The sequence below is a fragment of the Aptenodytes forsteri genome, unplaced genomic scaffold (assembly GCF_000699145.1).
Source record: "Aptenodytes forsteri isolate BGI_AS27 unplaced genomic scaffold, ASM69914v1 Scaffold139, whole genome shotgun sequence".
NCBI lineage: Eukaryota > Metazoa > Chordata > Aves > Sphenisciformes > Spheniscidae > Aptenodytes > Aptenodytes forsteri.
In genome coordinates, this window is record NW_008794414.1 from 4,919,187 (window position 1) to 4,938,621 (window position 19,435).

The 19,435-nt window shown below is 35.4% G+C and overlaps 1 protein-coding gene across 1 annotated transcript in view; it reads right to left on the reverse strand.

Moving 5' to 3' along the window:
• The window catches only part of SNTG1 (syntrophin gamma 1), a 190,891-nt gene that overhangs the window by 104,276 nt on the left and 67,180 nt on the right, over positions 1 to 19,435 (reverse strand). Inside the window, exons 7-9 of the mRNA XM_019474602.1 lie at positions 7,686 to 7,788; positions 6,203 to 6,285; positions 3,144 to 3,274 (exon numbers count right to left, since the gene is read on the reverse strand). Coding sequence (XP_019330147.1) covers positions 3,144 to 3,274; positions 6,203 to 6,285; positions 7,686 to 7,788 — 317 coding nt within the window. The remainder of the gene's footprint in view (positions 1 to 3,143; positions 3,275 to 6,202; positions 6,286 to 7,685; positions 7,789 to 19,435) is intronic.

Genomic DNA, 19,435 nt, shown 5'->3' on the forward strand with positions numbered 1-19,435 from the left:
AGAAAACCCCACTTCCTCTCGCATATTTATACTGCATTTTTTTTTCCTTTAAGTACTCTTACTTCCTCATGTTAGACAGCATAGAAGGACACAAGGAGAAAATTAACAGTATAGTTATTCAAGGTTTGAGTATGAATTCAGATATTTTGTTTTGTATGAATATACTTTTAAATTTATTTTCTGAAAATTCAAATCTCAGGAATATCATTGCTACCTAAAAATCTTTCTCTGTAATGTACAAGTTCTATAATGTGCTCTTTAAGGTTGTGTTTTATTGATGCAGAAGACTGAATTTTAAAACCCTAGATCTATGAATAGTTGAATATGTCCTATTTTTCCATGTGAGTAGTTCTATTCAATTCAATGTTATCCGAAGCATACAGCAGAACAGATCTCAGATTTGACTGTTATGATTTTGGGCCCTTTATTCTTCATGCTTTTAATTATTTCTATTTTAACCATTGTTAAACATTGAGCTGAAGGTTTTCACAGAATTTAATAAAAAAACCTCCTGCCTCTGTGGTGACTATATCCTGTTCCCTTTCAGTTCAGCTAATAAGCCATTGTAGCCTTTGGTTTACACCTTGACTCGCTGGGCCAGCCATTGTTCCTCAATAAAACAAGGATCATGCAGCCAAGTAAATATGATTTTGCTATTACCAGTCAAAAGCGGCAGGCTGTTTTTAGCTTCACAATTATCTTGTGGTGAAACAACTATTGCCTAACCCGCTTTATTTTCAGCTCTGTGAATAGGAAAATGGCTGGCAGACCTAGGTAATGTACTTCTAAGAAACAACAGCCCTCAGAATTAATTGAGGCCATGGGAGGCTTTTGTGCAACTTTCAGATGTTTGCTGAGAACCAATGAGAAGGAAGCAGGCTGTGATAAGATACAATAAAATTCACCCCCCGCAAACCCCAAACTGAGATCGAAGAACACTCCTCTTCCCCTAGTTTCTGGGGGAGATCATAAAACCACCCCTGGGGGCAGATGGTATCAGTTGACTGTAGGACCCGTAGAAACACTGGAAGGGTGAGCATAACAACAGAGAAAAGACACTGGGGTGGTTCTTTCACAAAACAGTCTTTCCAGAAATATTAATGAAGCTTTTCTGTATTAATTAGGTAATTTTACATGTGCATGAGTGGAGGAACGGGAAATTTTAAACCACTAATGCCTGATGAGCCGTCTGGGTATAGCATAATGCACTATTCTTCCCAGACTCACACATCTAAGCTGGCAGACATGAAGGCTACGTGGGAAAGCCATAGTTTATTTCAATTAGTAAGGCCTCACAGCCTCACAAATGATAAGTCCTCTGTGCTTATTTCAAGAGTTAATGTTTCTGATGGGTTAGAAGGAGAAATAATGGAGAAACATGCTCTATAACTGTAGACAGCTGTCCTCCAGTTAATGACTTACATTCTGGAACTCACAAATTTTTCCTATTAGAACTTCATTCGTATATATACAGATGATAAATTAGATAATACCTAGGTATTTAAAACTTTAACAAGTATGATCTTATTTATATACTATGCCTTGCTGATTTTGTAGCTACTTTCTTTTCTATTTAAATGCATAACACTTGAAAAACAGTAATCATTCCAGAATATTGTCTTCCTTTCTCATTTCTTCTGACTTACTAGGATAATATTAATTTAAACAATGACAAGTTGTAGGTCTATATGATACATTAAATTTAAACCTGACTATGAGCTTTGGACAGCTTCCCCAGTGATTGGGAGACAAAATGTCAATGAAATTCAATATTAATAAATGCAAAGTAAGACATACAGGAAAAAAAAACCTTAGCTACATGTAAGCAGCAAAGAACATTTCTGTAGCTATAAACATTGAGGAAAGAAATGCAAAGGTTACTACAAACAATTCTCTGAAAACCATCACCTTAGTGCTCTGTGACAGTCAAAAGGTAATAGGTTATTACGAAGTATTAGATAAGAGCAGAGGAAAAAATGGAAAACATCATTATGTCTTAATATGTCAAGAAGGATCCTCCTCGCAGTCCTGATCACCTTGTCTCATAGAAGATATATTAGAATTACAAAAAAACAGAGAATAACAAGGATAATCAGAGCTATGGAAGGATTCCCTAACAGGAGATAACAATAGGCATCCTTCAAACTGGAAAACAGAAGACAGTCATCCGAAGTTATAAAAACGTAAATCAAGAATGCTTATTTAGCGTTTCCCTTGATACAAGGGTCAGGGCCCAGAGTCCACCCTCTTCCCCCTCCTGGGTGCCCGGCTGCCTGTGCGTGATGCCAGCTCTGCCATGGCGTGGCTGTGGGATGTGGGATCAGGCTGCTGTGAAAGAGCTTGAATGGGGTGTCTGTCCCTCCTTTCACTTGGGACCTGCATATCAGCTCAGGCCCTCACCCTTGGTCCTCGCCTGAGTTTAGCTGCAGCTATGCCTGTGCCTGGACATGTATCCCACTGATCCAGACCCGACCTGTGGGCTTACTTCCCAGACTGACCTGAGCCCCACCTCACCATGACGGACTCATCTGAAGACCATTCCTAGGCCTGCTCTGCTCCTCCACCGGGAGCAGTTGGACGGGACCTTTGTCTGTGTGGACACTGCCTCATCCAGCCCCGCTGCCACCCTCCGCTCTTGGCTCACCTTCCCCACGGGACAGCCAGCCCTTGCTGCTCCCGAACAACAAGATTATTTCACCCAATGAAGTTATCAGGTGAGAGATTTAACACCAACAAAAGGAAGTACATTTAAAAAACATAATTACATTGCAAGGCTCAATGCCACAGTGCATTGCAAAAAACAAAGTTATAAAAAAAAGCAGCTTAGAAAGAAGCTTTTGAGGACAGGAGCATTAACAGTTATTAAATATGATGACCTACGTGCAATCTCAGACTGAGAAACGTGCTGACCGCTAGGTGCAAGTGGGAAGATCACACGTCTTCCCCACATACCTGGTCCCGGCTGACGTCAGAGCAGAGTATGGGCTGAGGTGGACCTAGACAGACCTTTATGAAAGCTCCTATGTTTCATGTCTCTGACAGCTGCGGTGCAACTAATAATGCCATTCCTCTAATAAGGTAACTCCCTAAGGCTTGTATCTGTCAACCAAGAAGTCAAGTTTCAACTTTCTGAACTTCTTTACCTGCACAAATCTGATCCTGGAAGGTACTGGGAAAACCGTGAATGAAGAAGTGGAATTAATTGGAGATCACACCACCTTTTTTCCCACCTAAGTCCTGGGGATGCTGGCCATGAGGAACATGATAATGTATCCTGAAAAACATTAAAAGGTCCTTCTCAGTTTTGGGCTTCATTATAACTACTCAGCAGATTTGGAAAGAGAGAGGTAGACTTCAAAGACTTTATATTTCCTTTGGCATTGTGTTCCACTTTCCCCAAATCATTTGGCACCGGTTTTAGCTAGCACTGGAAAGATTCTGAACTTTTTCTCACAAATAAAACAAATCTATATAAACCTCAACATCAATATGCTTAGAGGAAGTGTGAAGAACAGTATTCTAAAAACCTAGAGAAAACAGATTGTGTCCTTTTTTTGAAATGACTAGTCATGAATAGAAGTGAATATTTACTATGTATCACATCATCAGCTACTAGTTTTATACCTGTACTCTGAATAAAGGTGATGTCTAAATCATTCACTATACAATCATAATTCAGTTGTTTCCTGTGGTCCTGTACACATTTACATACATGTCTATACTAATGACATCACCTCAAAATCTGGTAATTGTGAATGGGATTTAACATGTGATGAAAATTGTTTAGTCAAAACTACATGCTTATGATGAATATTTTAATTTTATCTATTTACACAAGGTATTATTTATATGAAAATTGAACTTTATCATGTCCATGATCATATCTACAAAGAATGAGTATTTAAATATCTACAGTCTAATTTTACCAGTATTTTTACAGAATATAGATTTGAATGAGAAATGCTTATAAAAAGTGAAATGATCAACATTTATTTTTAAAAATCCAACACCTCTTCCTTTCCTTATAAAATGCTTTACAAAACAGCACTAGTGATGATGTTATTTTTCTGAAGAAGCATGATTCTTACAGAAATGTATGTAGTACTTTTAGTATATCAGTAAAATTGTACTTGCCGATCCTGCATAATTTACAATTTTTTAATCTCAGACTTCATATTTTTTCTTACCTGTACCTTCTATAAAATAAATATTACAAAAGTTAAGTACACTTTGTATTTTTCTAGTGTGATTTTTGTGTAAGATCTATAGAATTATAAAGCTTTACCAACTTGAACTTTACTTTTACAAATATGTTCATATATCTTTTATGTATATAAAATAAAAGATCACTAGTAACATCAATTTAGCTGAACAGTAGGCTTTTCATAAGTAGATTCACTTATTTAAACATTGAATCTCTGGTGAAACATTCCATAGATTCAATCTAAATAAACCAATAATTGTCTAGGAAGACTAAGCTAGGATGTTGTTTTGAACATCCTCTTGAATTTTTAACATTTTCTGTCTGCTTTCAGCTGTGCTTTTTCAGCTGTGATTAAACTTGAGGAAAAAGCTGAAATGCAGCAAAAAGTTTAGATGCAAACTGTAGGCCTAGATCTGGCTGCAACAGAAATGTTAACCCTACCTTTAGCCTGCATAACTCTGAATTGTTGACAAAAGACCAAAACCAGTCCTATCTACTCCAAATTCTGAGTCAGAAGTCTCCTTCAGGCGCATCACCAAGGCTATAAATTAAGAAATAGACTATGGCCATAAGTCATAATGCATTCTACAGAATATTCTGAAAAAAAGGAAGGACTGTGACATGCGCGGTACATAACATAGGAATTCATACAGAGGTCTCATTTGGTTTTATGAAGCATTCCATTCCCGTTACAAGGGGACATCTGAGATAAGAACCACACCCTGGTCTTCAGCAGAAGAATTTAATTTAGGGTGACTTATAGACTCATGATGCCTGATTATATTATTTAAACTGAGAGAAAAAGACTTGGTTTCAGTAAATTATTATCAGTTCAAATAGAAACTGTAGCTAATTTAGATCAGTTTTGACACCTGCAGAAATAGGATTCACAAATGGAAGCATGTTTTTTATCCTAAAAGCAAAGTTAGAAATGAAGTGACTAGCAAAATAAGTTTAGGATCTGCTCCAATAGCCTTTCTACATGCATACATATATAGACTGTTGAAATAAGTCTGCTTCTGATGTTGTTGCACTATTTTTATATACATATATTTTCTTATTATTTGACCTGCATTAAGACACCAATTTTATTGTTTTTATCCCATTTTTATGAATTCCAGCTCCATAAAACTGTATAAATCCTAAAGGTTTTCCAGATTATAATCAGGTTTAAAATCTGTGCTATTGACTTTTAAGTCTCTGGGCTCTTATTTAAAACCTTTACCAGTGAAGTATGAAAGAACAATAAAACAAGCCAGAAATTAAAAACAGCAAAGTCTACCGGACAATGCTTACTTTTCTGTTTTTTTAATATATCTGTAATAATTTTGCTGTGTATTGGTTCACAGCAAAAACCCCTTTAGAACTATATAAAATAATGGAAATTTTGCATTTCCTGCCTAAGAAAATTGTTAAAAGCCCCTTGTTGCACTTCAAAGGCATCTTTTACTAAAAATCTGATCAGACATCTGTAACATTTCATCCTAAAGAGAGTTTGCTCCATAATGCTATCATTCTTCAGTAAGATTTTAAGTGTGTGTTACTAGAAGTAAAATGCTTTCACCTTAAAAATAGGCAAAACCATGTACCTAAATCATCGCTTGTCAAAAGTTTTAGATAATAAATGAAATGAAAATAATGGGAAAATATTCTAAAAAAATTTTCTAGCTTTTCTTTAAATAGATATATTTTAATTTTAATAATTTTAATTCCTATGCTGTGGAAATAATCTAGAGGAAAAAACTCGCAAAATCCCTATTGCCCAGATAAAAATAGTAATCACATTTATCAAGGCACAATCTCAGCTGGTATAATTTGTCATAGTTTAATTCGCAGCCATAATATCTGGCAACTCTTTTTGCCCCCTATGGAACTGTCTATCTCGATTGTTAGTTAGAGTTCCTCCCATGTTGCTGTCCTTTATTAGTTACTTCCACTTAGCTATTATAGTATTATTATTCTTCTGTGTAATTCCATCAAAGAAATATAAGCTCTTACCGTGTTGTTGGGATGGTAGTTCAGATGCAAACCACTGTCACATAGGGGAGAGGATGTGCCACTGCTTTGGTCACTGGGGGCACCTAATACAAACATGAATACACCAAAAAATCTTCATTAATCTATAATGCTATAATTCAAATTTGTGTATGCATGTATCTATGTATTCCCCTCCCCCCACTAGTTTTGTCATATCTAACATTCATTTACTTTCTCCATTCAGCCAGTATCTGCCTTCTGGTTTGAGTGGAGTGCCTTTTTAAGCTGAGTGGAGGCTCAAGAATCTTTCTCCTAGTGCTTTGCTTAAAAGAGTTAATAATCTGTTTAGTAAGAAAAAAAAACCCAAAGGGTTTTGCAAATTTGATAATAAAAGAAAAGTGTGTACCTCCTCGCTTGGTTTTCACTTGAAGGAACTAGTCAGATAATGCTTTTCTTACTCTCACTGAAGTTTACAGTTCTAACTGTTCTTGTAACAGTTTAGGAAATTACAGTGCTACACCTCAAAAGTAAGATGATACGATGCAAATGCATGTTTGTGTGCGTTACTCAGCATACTCTGTGGTACCACAACCTTTCATAAAAGGGACAAATGTACTGGGATACATTTTTATTTAAGAATATGGTGTTCTAAATTTTTTCGTGTCTCACTAAAATTTAATACCTAGGCGAAAGATAAAGACCGTATTTCAACAATTGATTGTATAAAATATTATTTCATAATTTAGTTGACTTAATTCCTCCTAACTTAAAATCAAAGGCTAAAAGTATTGAAATCAAATATTTATTGTTTTGTTGCTTAAAAATTCTACCCTCTTAGGAGCAAGATGCAGAAGGAAAGCAGTGGTGACAAAAGCCACAGGCTGACATATAAATATGCTTAGATATGCTGCAACTGTCTATAATTATTCACCCACACTTACAATTTAATATAATTAAAGGAAGACAGCTGTTTCCATATGTCTCTCATGGGGCTAGCTGACTAAAACTCCGTTGGACTTAAACAAAATACTAATCGTCCCAGGTAATTTACTTTTAGGTAGACAGACACCTCCACCAAAGCCTCTGAATTTTAAATGGTAAAGTTAAGCCCTCTAAATATACACACGCAATCTCATTTGCACATTTACAAGACAAAACTTTCAGACTAAAATGTTATCTGATGCTGCCTGAAAAACTGCTTTTAAATACTCTGCGTCAGGATGTGACCTACTGTAAACTAATGTAATTCCACTGTTTTACCTGCAACTTTGCTGATTCACAAAAGCCAAATGCCTGGTGATCTGTTTTTCAAGCAAAGATAGCAATTTTTTGCTTGAGGTGAATGTTACTACGAGACCTGGCAATACGAGCAGCTCATATTCAGGCAGCAATGCTGACCGAAAAAGCTGCTGTCAATCACCCTCAATGCACAGTAGGTTTGGAAGCTGCAAGCATTCATGAGCATTGAATTGAGTTTTCTTTTGGCCAAGTAATAAAGGCTTACATGCACAATCTTCATTCAGTGGCAGTTTGAGAAAAGCAGGTGCTCTTTTCAGAAAGGACACAGTTAGGGTCACTTCTTCCCCTGCGTTGCGAAGGACCTGAACCTGGAAGAGAAATACAGACAGGACACCTTGAAATAAATGTATGACCAAAATGCATCAGCAAAACGTAAGCAACGCCACGCAGCTTTTACATACAAGAACATAACTGCTTAGCCATTTATTGCAATGACTTTTTTTTAAAAAGAAAGCAAGATGTAAAGCTTGCTATATGCTTATCTGTTGTTTCTAGTCACACATACAGGTAACGGGGGGCAGGGTATTGGCCTTGTGTAATAGCATTGACTTTGCACCTTGCTATTGCACAACTTGCACCCTGACACTGTCCAGCTGTTCACCTCCTTCTTTCAGATCTGGCATCATCCACACTAGCATGTATGTATAAAAAAAAATATTTTTTTTCCCCCCCTAAGGTTATCTCATAAATCTCCAACCAAAACAATAGCAGTAGTTTCCACAGCTGTGCCATAATCCTATGAGTAAGTCTTTCCAACAGCCAGAGTTAAATCTAGCCGAAGCTCTCCAGCATGGATGAGACACCTAATTTCCTTACAGCCACAGAGGAAAAGTACCTATTTTAAGCCTTGTCTTAGATAAGCACAGGCTTGGGTTTTGCCAAAGAGCAGCTTGCATTTTGGACATAGGAATGTGTAAATCACCTATCCACCTGTGAATGCTTTTAGCCTTCCTGTACTCTCCCACAATTTCTCCTGTGGCTCTTGTTCATGCCTTTAGCTTTTGTGTGGTATGGCTGACAGACACCTCAAGACACACAGCAGAGAAAGGAAACCCCAGGCACCTCCCCAGAGAGGCACAAAGGAGGCACAAAAGCAGCTAAACAAAATGCTATACTTTAACCGTGGAGGAATAACATTTGAGTGGGTTTATAACGTGAGAGCCAAGAAGCATCAGGTCACATAACTCTGTTTCAGAGAACAACCATTTCCTGTTCTTCTGCCTCTGTAACGTCAAAACTCTTCAAGGGCTGATTTAATTTAGGCTTACAAAGACAGAAGATTGCACCATGCCTCTATCTGAGTGTCTGTACTCATACTGTGCAGAGAGCCAGCTTGCTGGGAGCAGTGTTCGGAGAGCTGCTACACAGTGATATATTAGACAAATGTTTTAAACTAGCTTATATCTGTTCGCTTTCTGCTGTGTTTTCATGGTAGCTGGATAACACACAGGTAACCCCTCTGTCATGCTGCTGCTTGTGAGAAAGCCTTGTAAATAATTTATGGAGGATTGCTATTCTTTGATCTATACCTATCAAAAACCTATCCTACACATTTAGTTACATGCATGTATATAACTATATGCAGGGATGCCTTCACATGGAATCACTGCATTAACTTAAAGTGATTCTTCAAGAAAAAATGTCGACTTTGTCTTTAAACACAATACTTCCTACTCCGCACTGGTTGCTACAGAGGAGTAACAATATGGTGACAGAATATTTGATTCAGTATCTGAAATCCACTTGAAATTTTAGGCTTTTTATTGTTTAAAATAGCACAGTGGTTGTCAAGGCACAACTTGCAGTGCCGTGTGTATTTATTTGTATGTGTGCAAATAAACACACACACATCACAACAAATTTCATCAACTTAAACTGCATGCCAAAAACTTTATCTGTAACATGAGCCTCTTGGACGAGCACTTCCCAGTTCTAATATGTTTTATACCTTAGAATTCGTAAGTAGTACTTATTTCATAGAAAGAAGATGACTTGTAATCTGCGGAACAGTAGATCAAGACTCCGAAGTCCTGAATTCCATCAGAGAAACCATACCGTATCCTCAGTCTTCACAGAAAATTCATCCTTCTCCTCTCTTATGTAGCAGTCACACAGTTCAGAACAGTCATAGCCAAAGCAGAAAATTACAGGCATGTATTCTCTATTGAAACAACAGATGTGGATAGACAAAGTGCAGGAAAATCCAGCTACCTTCTGCCTTTTTAAGTTTTGGTTTTTTTTTTACTCAGGAACAGGGAAGAAATAAGTGGAGAAGTTATAGAATTACCAACTTTAATTTATAAAGTCACCTTTTAAGATACCTAAGAATAAGTGGTATAATTTGTGAAAGAAGCTGAGACACTAAACTCTGCCCTTGAATCTTTCTTCTTCCAAGAGTAAAACAAGCCACAAGTCTACATGATTTCATTTGATAATATATTTTTCTGTAAAGGCTAGAAGTTGCCATAAGTAGTCTACTGTGACCTTCTGCTCTAACGTCTCTCTCTCTCTCTCTCAAACCTCTTTATCTCATAGGATGAAGAATTTAAGCTGGTATACAGTTTAGATGAAATCAGCAATACTTATTTCACTGAAGCATATTTTGGAGTGTATGAAGCATATAATCCATAAAGTGACTAGATTTTGACATGCAGAATAAAGACAGAAGAGAGATAAAAGATTAAAAAAGAAAACTACTAGGTAATGATTACAACAAAGAGGAGACGAGCTATCAATCCCATTTCACTTACTTTCTAGTTATTATCAAAGTCATTCTGGGAAATGAGGTTAGCTGAAGAAAATAGGATTTTTAATTAAATTTATTGTCTTTTTGTAGCTTTCAGTTGAAAACTGCAGTTATTTTACATTTTTTGTCTTTATTTTACATAAGAAATGAACAATTACTGAACTGTTTTAAGTTGAGCATGCCTTATAGGATTAATTTACTCTGTGTCCTCATTCAACATGTACACAATGCCATACTGCCGTTCCTCCATGCAGAAAGAGAATAAGGTACAATAGGAAATCTAGTCTTACTGAGGAATGTTTTTAGTGGTATACCAGAACAGCTCATGTTCATGAATGGAAAATTAATTGATAACTTTTACCAAAAAAGAGAACAGCCAAAAGTAATGTGAGTAATTGTTATGGAGAGTTATGTCTATGGAAAAAAACACTTGAAAACAGGGAGTCAAACAGTTTGTCTGGGAGATAAAATGCAGTACGAATTTCTAGAGTTTTACAAACATGAGTGGAATTCTACCAATAGTCAGAGATACTGGCATATTAGTTATTTCTTCTTGTTTCCTCATTGCCTAACATCAGTTTAGCTAAAACTTATTAAAGCTATTTTGGCAAAATGATGACTCTGTGAATGTAGATGTATTGTTTGTTCAGGCTTAGAAAATGTACATTCATGAAAAATGAATTTATCTGCACAAGAATATCCATGTGGACCTGAAGAGTTGGTAGCATATTCCACTAACAAGGCAGTAATGAGCTTTTACCACTGAAGTAAATTCATGAGCATACCGAATAAACCAGTTGTCAATCATGATATAATTTTTAGATAAAGAAATGGATAGATATCTGCTCAGCCATCCTGCTCTCTTACTTAGAAGAAAGCTTCCTCACATTTATTGTATATACATTGCCAATACCTTGTCAATCAAGTACTATCACTGACAATGTATGAGTTGGTTATTCCTGGCAGTGATAATTCAAGAAATACTTCAAGGTTACATTCAAACATAAGAGGGAAGTAGACTATCTAAATCCTTTATACAACCTTTTCAGAGTTACAGCATATTTTCTAATTTATAAGGAAACCTTAAAGCTAGGTTGATCACAGTAACTACATTCGGATTTTTTTGCCAGCACCATCACATATTGTATGCATGATAAAAATGACTGAAGACTAAAAAGCTAAGGACTATTTTCTACTTCCTGCAAACAATGAAGCTGTCAAGAATTTGCAGTCATTTAGAAGACTTTCAGGATTTTTCTCATTTTGCAATGTCTACTTCCATATTTTGATATAATTATGTTAATTTCCTTAAATTCCTGATACATTAGTCCACAAATTAGAAAAAGGTGGGGTTTGGTTTGGGTTTTTTTCCCCCATTCAAGGGTAAGGTATATTTTAAATAGGAAAAATAAAGAACTGTGGAGATCTTGATCCACTGAAGGTTGAACAGTGGCATTAAAGTGGTACCACATTTTTTGCAATATATTAAAAAAACAACAACAGGTCATTGGACAAAGTATGCTAACTTTATTCCACCCCCACTTCTTATTCTACAGAACTGTGGCTGGACCTTCCAAAAATAATTTTTACTAGGAATACTACATACAATTGCTGATTGATCACTGATTTCCATGATGATCCCATCCCTCGCAAAAATATTCCAACATTGGGTAGAATACAACTAACATTTAATGTCTTGTTAAAATTAGCTATTTACTTGAAGAGAAATTAGTCCACAATTAATTGCTTTCTTTTAAAATTGCTTTCTACCTTCCAAAAATAATTTTTACTAGGAATACTACATACAATTGCTGATTGATCACTGATTTCCATGATGATCCCATCCCTCGCAAAAATATTCCAACATTGGGTAGAATACAACTAACATTTAATGTCTTGTTAAAATTAGCTATTTACTTGAAGAGAAATTAGTCCACAATTAATTGCTTTCTTTTAAAATTGCTTTCTTTTAAAATACAATGTGGCTATTTTAAGAAACAGTGCTTCTATAATAACTGTACAATCAAATTATCAGAGACAATGCTAGCCACAAATAACAATTCTTATCAGTCCTGGAATAGAATTAGAGTCTTATCCCCACTGTGTATAAATGGTAAAGAGATTTTCAATATTAATGAAAAGTAGCTGTGTAAGTAAGAGATTTTCAATTCATTACTGCTAATAGAGAAGGCATTTCTAAATTTACATCAAATAAAAATATTCAAAATATTTGCCCTAGTATGTGAAAAGATATAAATGGACCCAACTTCTAAAAAGTGAAAAAGAAACATATTTTTGGAAGGAATACTAATTTTGAATAAATATAAAAACATTATTTCAAAAATTTCAAAACAAAAATGAAGCAAATTCCTAAGAATTTTTTATTATATATGAAGAGTTTGGTGAAGGTGAGATAAATTCATAGTGTTAAATTCATGCAATATGTACCTGACAAAAATTTAACTCAGCAGTAGACCTAACATCTCCAAAGTCTAACAAGATTATACCTCCCCACCATACGCCATGGAAAAACTCCATTCGGAAGAGATCTGTATGTCTATGCATCTGACAATTGAGATGCAATTGAGATCTGACAATTTCTAAAGCACTGCATCCCAGATTGCAGAAAATGCATGACCAGGCACCATTAAGCAGATTTGCTTATTCTCTGTATCATTGAAAGGTAACAATCTGTTTTATTTCCAGAGGCTGCACTGACTATTCAAGATGTATGGGTTTTTTCTATAAAGCCCTAGATTTTTAATATTTTTGAGATCTTCTACAAAGGTCTAGATTTCAGGCATATGAATTCTCCTAACTGTCTCAGGTTTTTATTTTAATAGTTAACAATGAATAGTAGTAACACTTAATGTGTTGATAAAGATGTTGTAAGGATTAAATAATGTAAAGCTATTTAGTATTGCTGTTACTACTTGATTTATTTTTATTTTTTTATTTCATCTAGTGAGCAATACCAGCTATTGATTTGTTGGTGTGCAGTGTCTAATGAAGTCACCCCTGTAACAGGAAGAAGCTGTGACACTGAAAAATCTCAACATCTCCTCATCAACATTACGGCTATATATTAAATCCCTGCTGCTGTTTTATATATCATATATACATTTAATGTAGAATGAGTTGATGTGAAAAGAACAACACAAACAGAAACATTAAATACTGTCAATAAATTTTCTTATGCAAAGCATAAGCTAACTACCAGTGGGATCAAGAATTAATTTACTTCTACCACAAACAGCCCTATATAAAGTTAGGATGTTCATGAGTGAAGTGAGACAGGCAAAATAACAGTCATGCTTGTCTGAACCAGTAGCTGTGTGAAATAGTGAAATTAGAAGAGCCAGTGTTTCTGGAGCAACAGAGTCTATATTTCCATGAAATTACTGTAATGACTGCAAGGGGGCCATCTGAAGAAGAGAATTTTATGGTGATGTGTGATATTGCTGAATAAAATCTCTACATAATAATAACACTAGTCTAAATTTTTAATAATGTCTACAATGATATTGCCTTTTAATTTTATAAAACCTTTTAAAGTCCCAGTTCAAAGAAACATTTGAGCACATGCTGAAATCTGAAATTACTGTAATGACTGCAAGGGGGCCATCTGAAGAAGAGAATTTTATGGTGATGTGTGATATTGCTGAATAAAATCTCTACATAATAATAACACTAGTCTAAATTTTTAATAATGTCTACAATGATATTGCCTTTTAATTTTATAAAACCTTTTAAAGTCCCAGTTCAAAGAAACATTTGAGCACATGCTGAAATCTCTCTCAATATATTCAGGAAAGCACTGAAGCGTGAAGTCCCTCTGACTTTAGTAAGTATCCTTTCCTGATAAGACTGTAAATCCCCTCTCAAATTACCAATGAAATTTACCCACAAATGAAGTGGTAAAGATTTAAAACAGAAGACTTATAGTCCCTAAGATCTGTGTTCTCCTGAACTGGAGCAAATTCCTCTCTTCAGTGTGCTTTAAAGGAAAATTCAGTTATTTGATGAATAACTTGAATTATAAACATCGGGGGAAAAAAATAAAGGAAAAGAATATACGTTCCTAGCCACTGTGCAGAGCTACACAATGCACTAGTTCAAGTCCATCAGCAGATACCACAACATGCATTCTGGTGCAATCACATAAAGCCCCGAAGCTAGAATCTCAATGCATGCACACAACTGTCTTGAATTATGTTTATTTAAAAAATCAACTCTCTTGTTCAGTAGAAGCCATGTAGTTAGTACAGTAGTTAGTTTGCATTAACAACACATCAGCTTATGGGGAGTTTCTAATTCTTATGGTCTAATATTTATCACAGTATTCACCAACAATGAAAGTTAATCAACAAATATAATAGTAAAAACTATCAAAGCTTTTTTTTTCTTTAGAAAATTTCTCTTGCTGATATACAGAGCAAACTAGAATACCATTTTATGACAGCAGTTTCAACTCAGGCTGTACAACTCAAAGTATACTTCAGACCATAGTTTGACACTACCATAGTTGTAAGTTTTAATTTTTTGCTGTCTGGTTCCAGAACGTGTGTTAGATATTTAGATACAAACCCAAATGGGCTGAACAGTAGAACTGGGAGCTTCCTCAAACAAGGCAAAAGGAAATGCAGGGCAGAATGGTGAACATGCTGAGGATGCAGGAAGACACGTGCCCTTCTATTCAGAACCCTCTTCTGCATGTATCTTGCTACTGGCACTGTTTTACAAAAGTGCAGGGGGATGCAGAAAGATTAGTAGTTACAGCAAAGACACCCTACTGAGCCTACCACTAAGCAATTATTCTGAAAAGTGGCAGATAGGGGTTTATGGCTTCTCAAGATGACACAGGAATTGAATCGAGGTAGCACTTACTCAGTGAATGCTCCAGCTCCTAAGGCACCATACAAAAGATCATTTCAGAGCAACATACACAGAGATTCAGGGTTTGATGCTTTTTGACAAGCCCTATCAGACTGACCACTTAGAAACAAAATTATTCTTGATTCCAAGTGACAGCACTCGTTTAAGCTAGACCATCAGGTGGTTTCTCAGATGGACAATGTCATACCCGTCATCTTATAGCTATATTCTGGCTTCCTTCATTGACCCTTGCCCTACCTGTTTTAACAGGCTCATGGGCTTTAGACACAGAGGTACCAGAACATGCAACATCAAGACTCCTGTATAAAGCATTAATAGAAAACTAAGTGATCCGCCTTTAAAAATAGATATATTTCATCATGTTTCAAGCCTACATGCAAAGTAGGCCATTTATATTAGCTGACACTGAGACATCTACAGTTTCCTTCATAGGAAATTACTAAAGTAATCAGATGCAAGCAACATGATTAAGTGTAATGAGGAGGTAGGAGAAAGAGATTAATTTCACAAATAATTTATTGGAAATATAATTAACTCACACAAAAAAAATCCATCAGGCAATAGAGGACCAAATATAGGTCAAATAGAGGACACAGACTCCTGTCAGTTCTTTCTTCAATGCAGTTCCAAGGTAAAAAGACAATATTGTCACTTCAGTGATATATTTACAGTCAAGCTGGAAAAAAGAACCTGTTTTTAAATTTTTAAGTCTAACACTTGTGGAATGGAGTACTTACAAGTTCGTCTAAAAGATCTGATGACAGCTTTCTAGAAATCTTTAAATTTTCTTATGCTGCATAATCAACACTAAAATGTTTAGTAATCTTTCAATCAGAATAGCAATAGACTGCAATTATTGCTAAGTTGTATGTTTATCTTTTCAAAAGTAATATAGGAGTGCCTCAGAAAAAGATACCAATGCAAACACCTGAGGAAAAAAAAAATTATGAAAGTAAAAGTCTGCCAGGAAAAGGCTGCAGCATTTTCCTGTTCTTCTTTCATTAATCTTAGCATCATTAATAAGTATCACCCATAAAAAATATTTCTAGAAGTGCTTTATTTGCATTCTTAGGTCATGTATCCTAAATTTGAATTCTGTTTCAGTAAAGACTGCACTTACTGGTCATCACAGTTCATATTAAATCATTAGAAGGCCATTACTCCAATACAGAAACTATGAAAAGCAAAGAACTAGAACTTGTTAAAAACTTAAGTGTATCAAAACTGGGAACACCATACCCTGGAGTCCCTGAACTGAAACATTTCATACCTTATTCTGAAAAATGAAAAATATTAATTCCCTATAGAGATTCCAACTCTAATACATTATTTACCATGATCTATCAGTATATTCTTGGACTCATCCCAGCTGAGCTTCAGACTGTTCATTCTAATGCAAATGTTGATTCTAATTTGAAACAATGGGTCTTGTTAATGTTTCCCAGACTATATTCCATTGACTACTATTGGTCTGGGACTGTGGTCCTTAGAAGAAATAAATACACAAAGACGCATTTATTAGCCATTCAGCTCTACATGATATGGAATTACTCATGAGAAGAAAATACCTATGAAAAAACAAAAAAATTAAAAGAACCAGAAGATTCCAACCCAAACTCTTTCCAAGTTTCATGAGCTTTTTCAGTGTATCTATATGTAGTGAGTACATGCCAGAGTTCAGAACTGCCTATCTTTGTTTTCACATTACCTACTCTGTGTATGGCTCTACTTCTCTAGGATTACTCAGCTACACTAAACTCTGTAGTTATACAGTCTTAAGAAGTCCTCTACTTTAAACTCTCACAGCTGTTCCACTTTTTGAATGTTATTATATATTCAGCTGCTGGGCACCTATTATCTTTCTGAGCCAATTCATGAACACATATTTTTGTAATCATATATTCAATGAGTTCCAAAACAACTGGCTAAGAGGAATGAGGCAAATCCCTTAATAATACTGAAAATGTTAGAAATACCAGCAGAACTGTTCCTAGTGTGGTTGAAACTAAACAACATTTATTCTACAATTTTTTTAAAGATATGCGATAGTAAACTTGAATGCCTTTGGACAACACAAAAATTTAAGATAGTTTTCTAATTGTAAATTACAACTCTGTGAGACTAATAAAACCATCACCATGTATTTAGGTAAACTACTCAACCCCACCATCAGTCAAATATTACAAATCCATAAGCCTAATTCTGGTTTCAACTAGTTGTATTAACATGTATATTTCACCTTCTACCAATACTATACACTTTCATCACCATTGTATGTATTTGGGCAAACCTCTCATTGGTATGGTAGCTCAGAAATTTACACAGGAACCAGATTTTGTTTGGGATCAATTTCACTGACACTGTCCAAATCAAATGTTGACCAAAGCCACTTTGGGAGAAATGTGTAATCCTCTTAATAAAACAAAACTCCTACTGAAATGGAAGAAGCATTTACACCACCGTTATAATAACATCTACTGATTTCTACACAGCTTTGCCAAAAGGTTGCACAGCATCCTGCGTATACTGGTGTGTACAGTCAGATGGCTATCCCATCAGTCTACAGCGAATTTCTTATTTAAGACACAAGGTTTTTGGACTTCATAATAATCAGAAACCAACTGTGGCAGTAGGCTATGCTGAGATTCTGGTGGGGCTTTTTTCCTCTCAACTACATGTTGTGGAGAATATTTTAAAAAAGCTGTCAACACCTGTAGAACATTAAGCAACTTCCAGAGGCTTTGCACATTTACCTTCAAGAATCCATGACATAAAAACTCAAAGATTTTTTTTTTTCTTTTAAGCAAAGTCTAGGCCATATTTTAATACACAGATAACATGTAAAAATTCCTCCTACTCATCATATCTGCACAACATCCTTGTGAAATCTATCTTTATTACTCATGCAAATAGTATCATTTTAGTGGGTTTTAGTCCAATATAATATAAAGTGGTAAGAATAAGCCAGAACCATAATTTACTAATTCTCTGTAGGCTACCAACCAATTCTTGGCATTGTTATTCTCTAACAAGAATTTCATATAGCAAAAGATGGGTAAAACCATGTCTAAATGAAAGCAGAGAAATTTAATAAGAATCATTCTCTTGGACTAAAAAAAAAAAGAACATTATTTAGGGTACAGTGTACTATAATATACACCATACTAAATATTCCATCACAGATTTCCCCGAAACACCTTTAAGCAAGTTTTTGATTACCATCCAGTAATCTGCAAAAAGACAGGCTATACTGGAATGCCATTTTCTGATGATAAGAGCTGCCACAAAAACATTTGCTGCTGGATATAGGCCAGAGCTTCAGTCATGAAATTACTGACAAACTAAATGGGAAAACAAACACAAAAGGTAATAATATTAATATCTCTTATATAGAACATTAAGATTTTGCTTGTGGCCTGCAGGTATTATGGCATACAGTGCATGATAATGCATTCACTATTCTAGAAAAAAATAAGTATAGTGCATGAGCTATCCAACAGTGTATGAGAATACAACAGATTCCAGAAGATAATCATAAGCTGAATTGAAGAAAAATGTTGTGTATGGCCTTTCAAAACCTATAGCCAAAATTCAGCAATTAGCCAGGAAAACCTTAGAAAAATGACTTAGTCACTTAGGAGTCTCCATCTTCTATACAAAAGTCACATAAAATATGCAGCATAATGAAAAAGACTAAAGTCATTATCCATGTTACATTAAGACAAATATCAGCTATATTTACAGAATAAACCAAATTGTTCCATATTTATCTGCATGATTCCTAGAGTACCCAGCTACAACTGGAATAAAGATCACTAGAAATCCTTTTATGAATGGATACATATTTTTCTTTTGCTAGAAGACATGATTCTAAAGCCAAAAAGCTTCACATAGAAGCTTTTGCTTTTTCAACAATAACTTTTTTTAAAAAAAAGTAAGAGTAAAAATCAAAGTGAAGTTGAAAGTGGAAATGTTTTTTTCTAGCAAGCTGTAACAGAAACTGGACAATAACTTGGAATTAAGGTCTCCAAATTTTGCAGGTAATGTGTGCTCTTCAATAGGAGTCTCGTGGTTTAACCGAGCCGGCAACTAAGCACCACACAGATGTTCACTCACTCTCCCCTCAGTGGGATGGAGGAGAGAATCAGAAGAGTAAAAGTGAGAAAACTTGTGGGTTGAGAAAAAGACAGTTTAACAGGTAAAGCAAAAGCCGCACACGCAAGCAAAGCAAAACAAGGAATTCATTCACTGCTTCCCATCGGCAGGCAGATGTTCAGCCATCTCCAGGAAAGCAGGCCTCCATCACGCCTAAC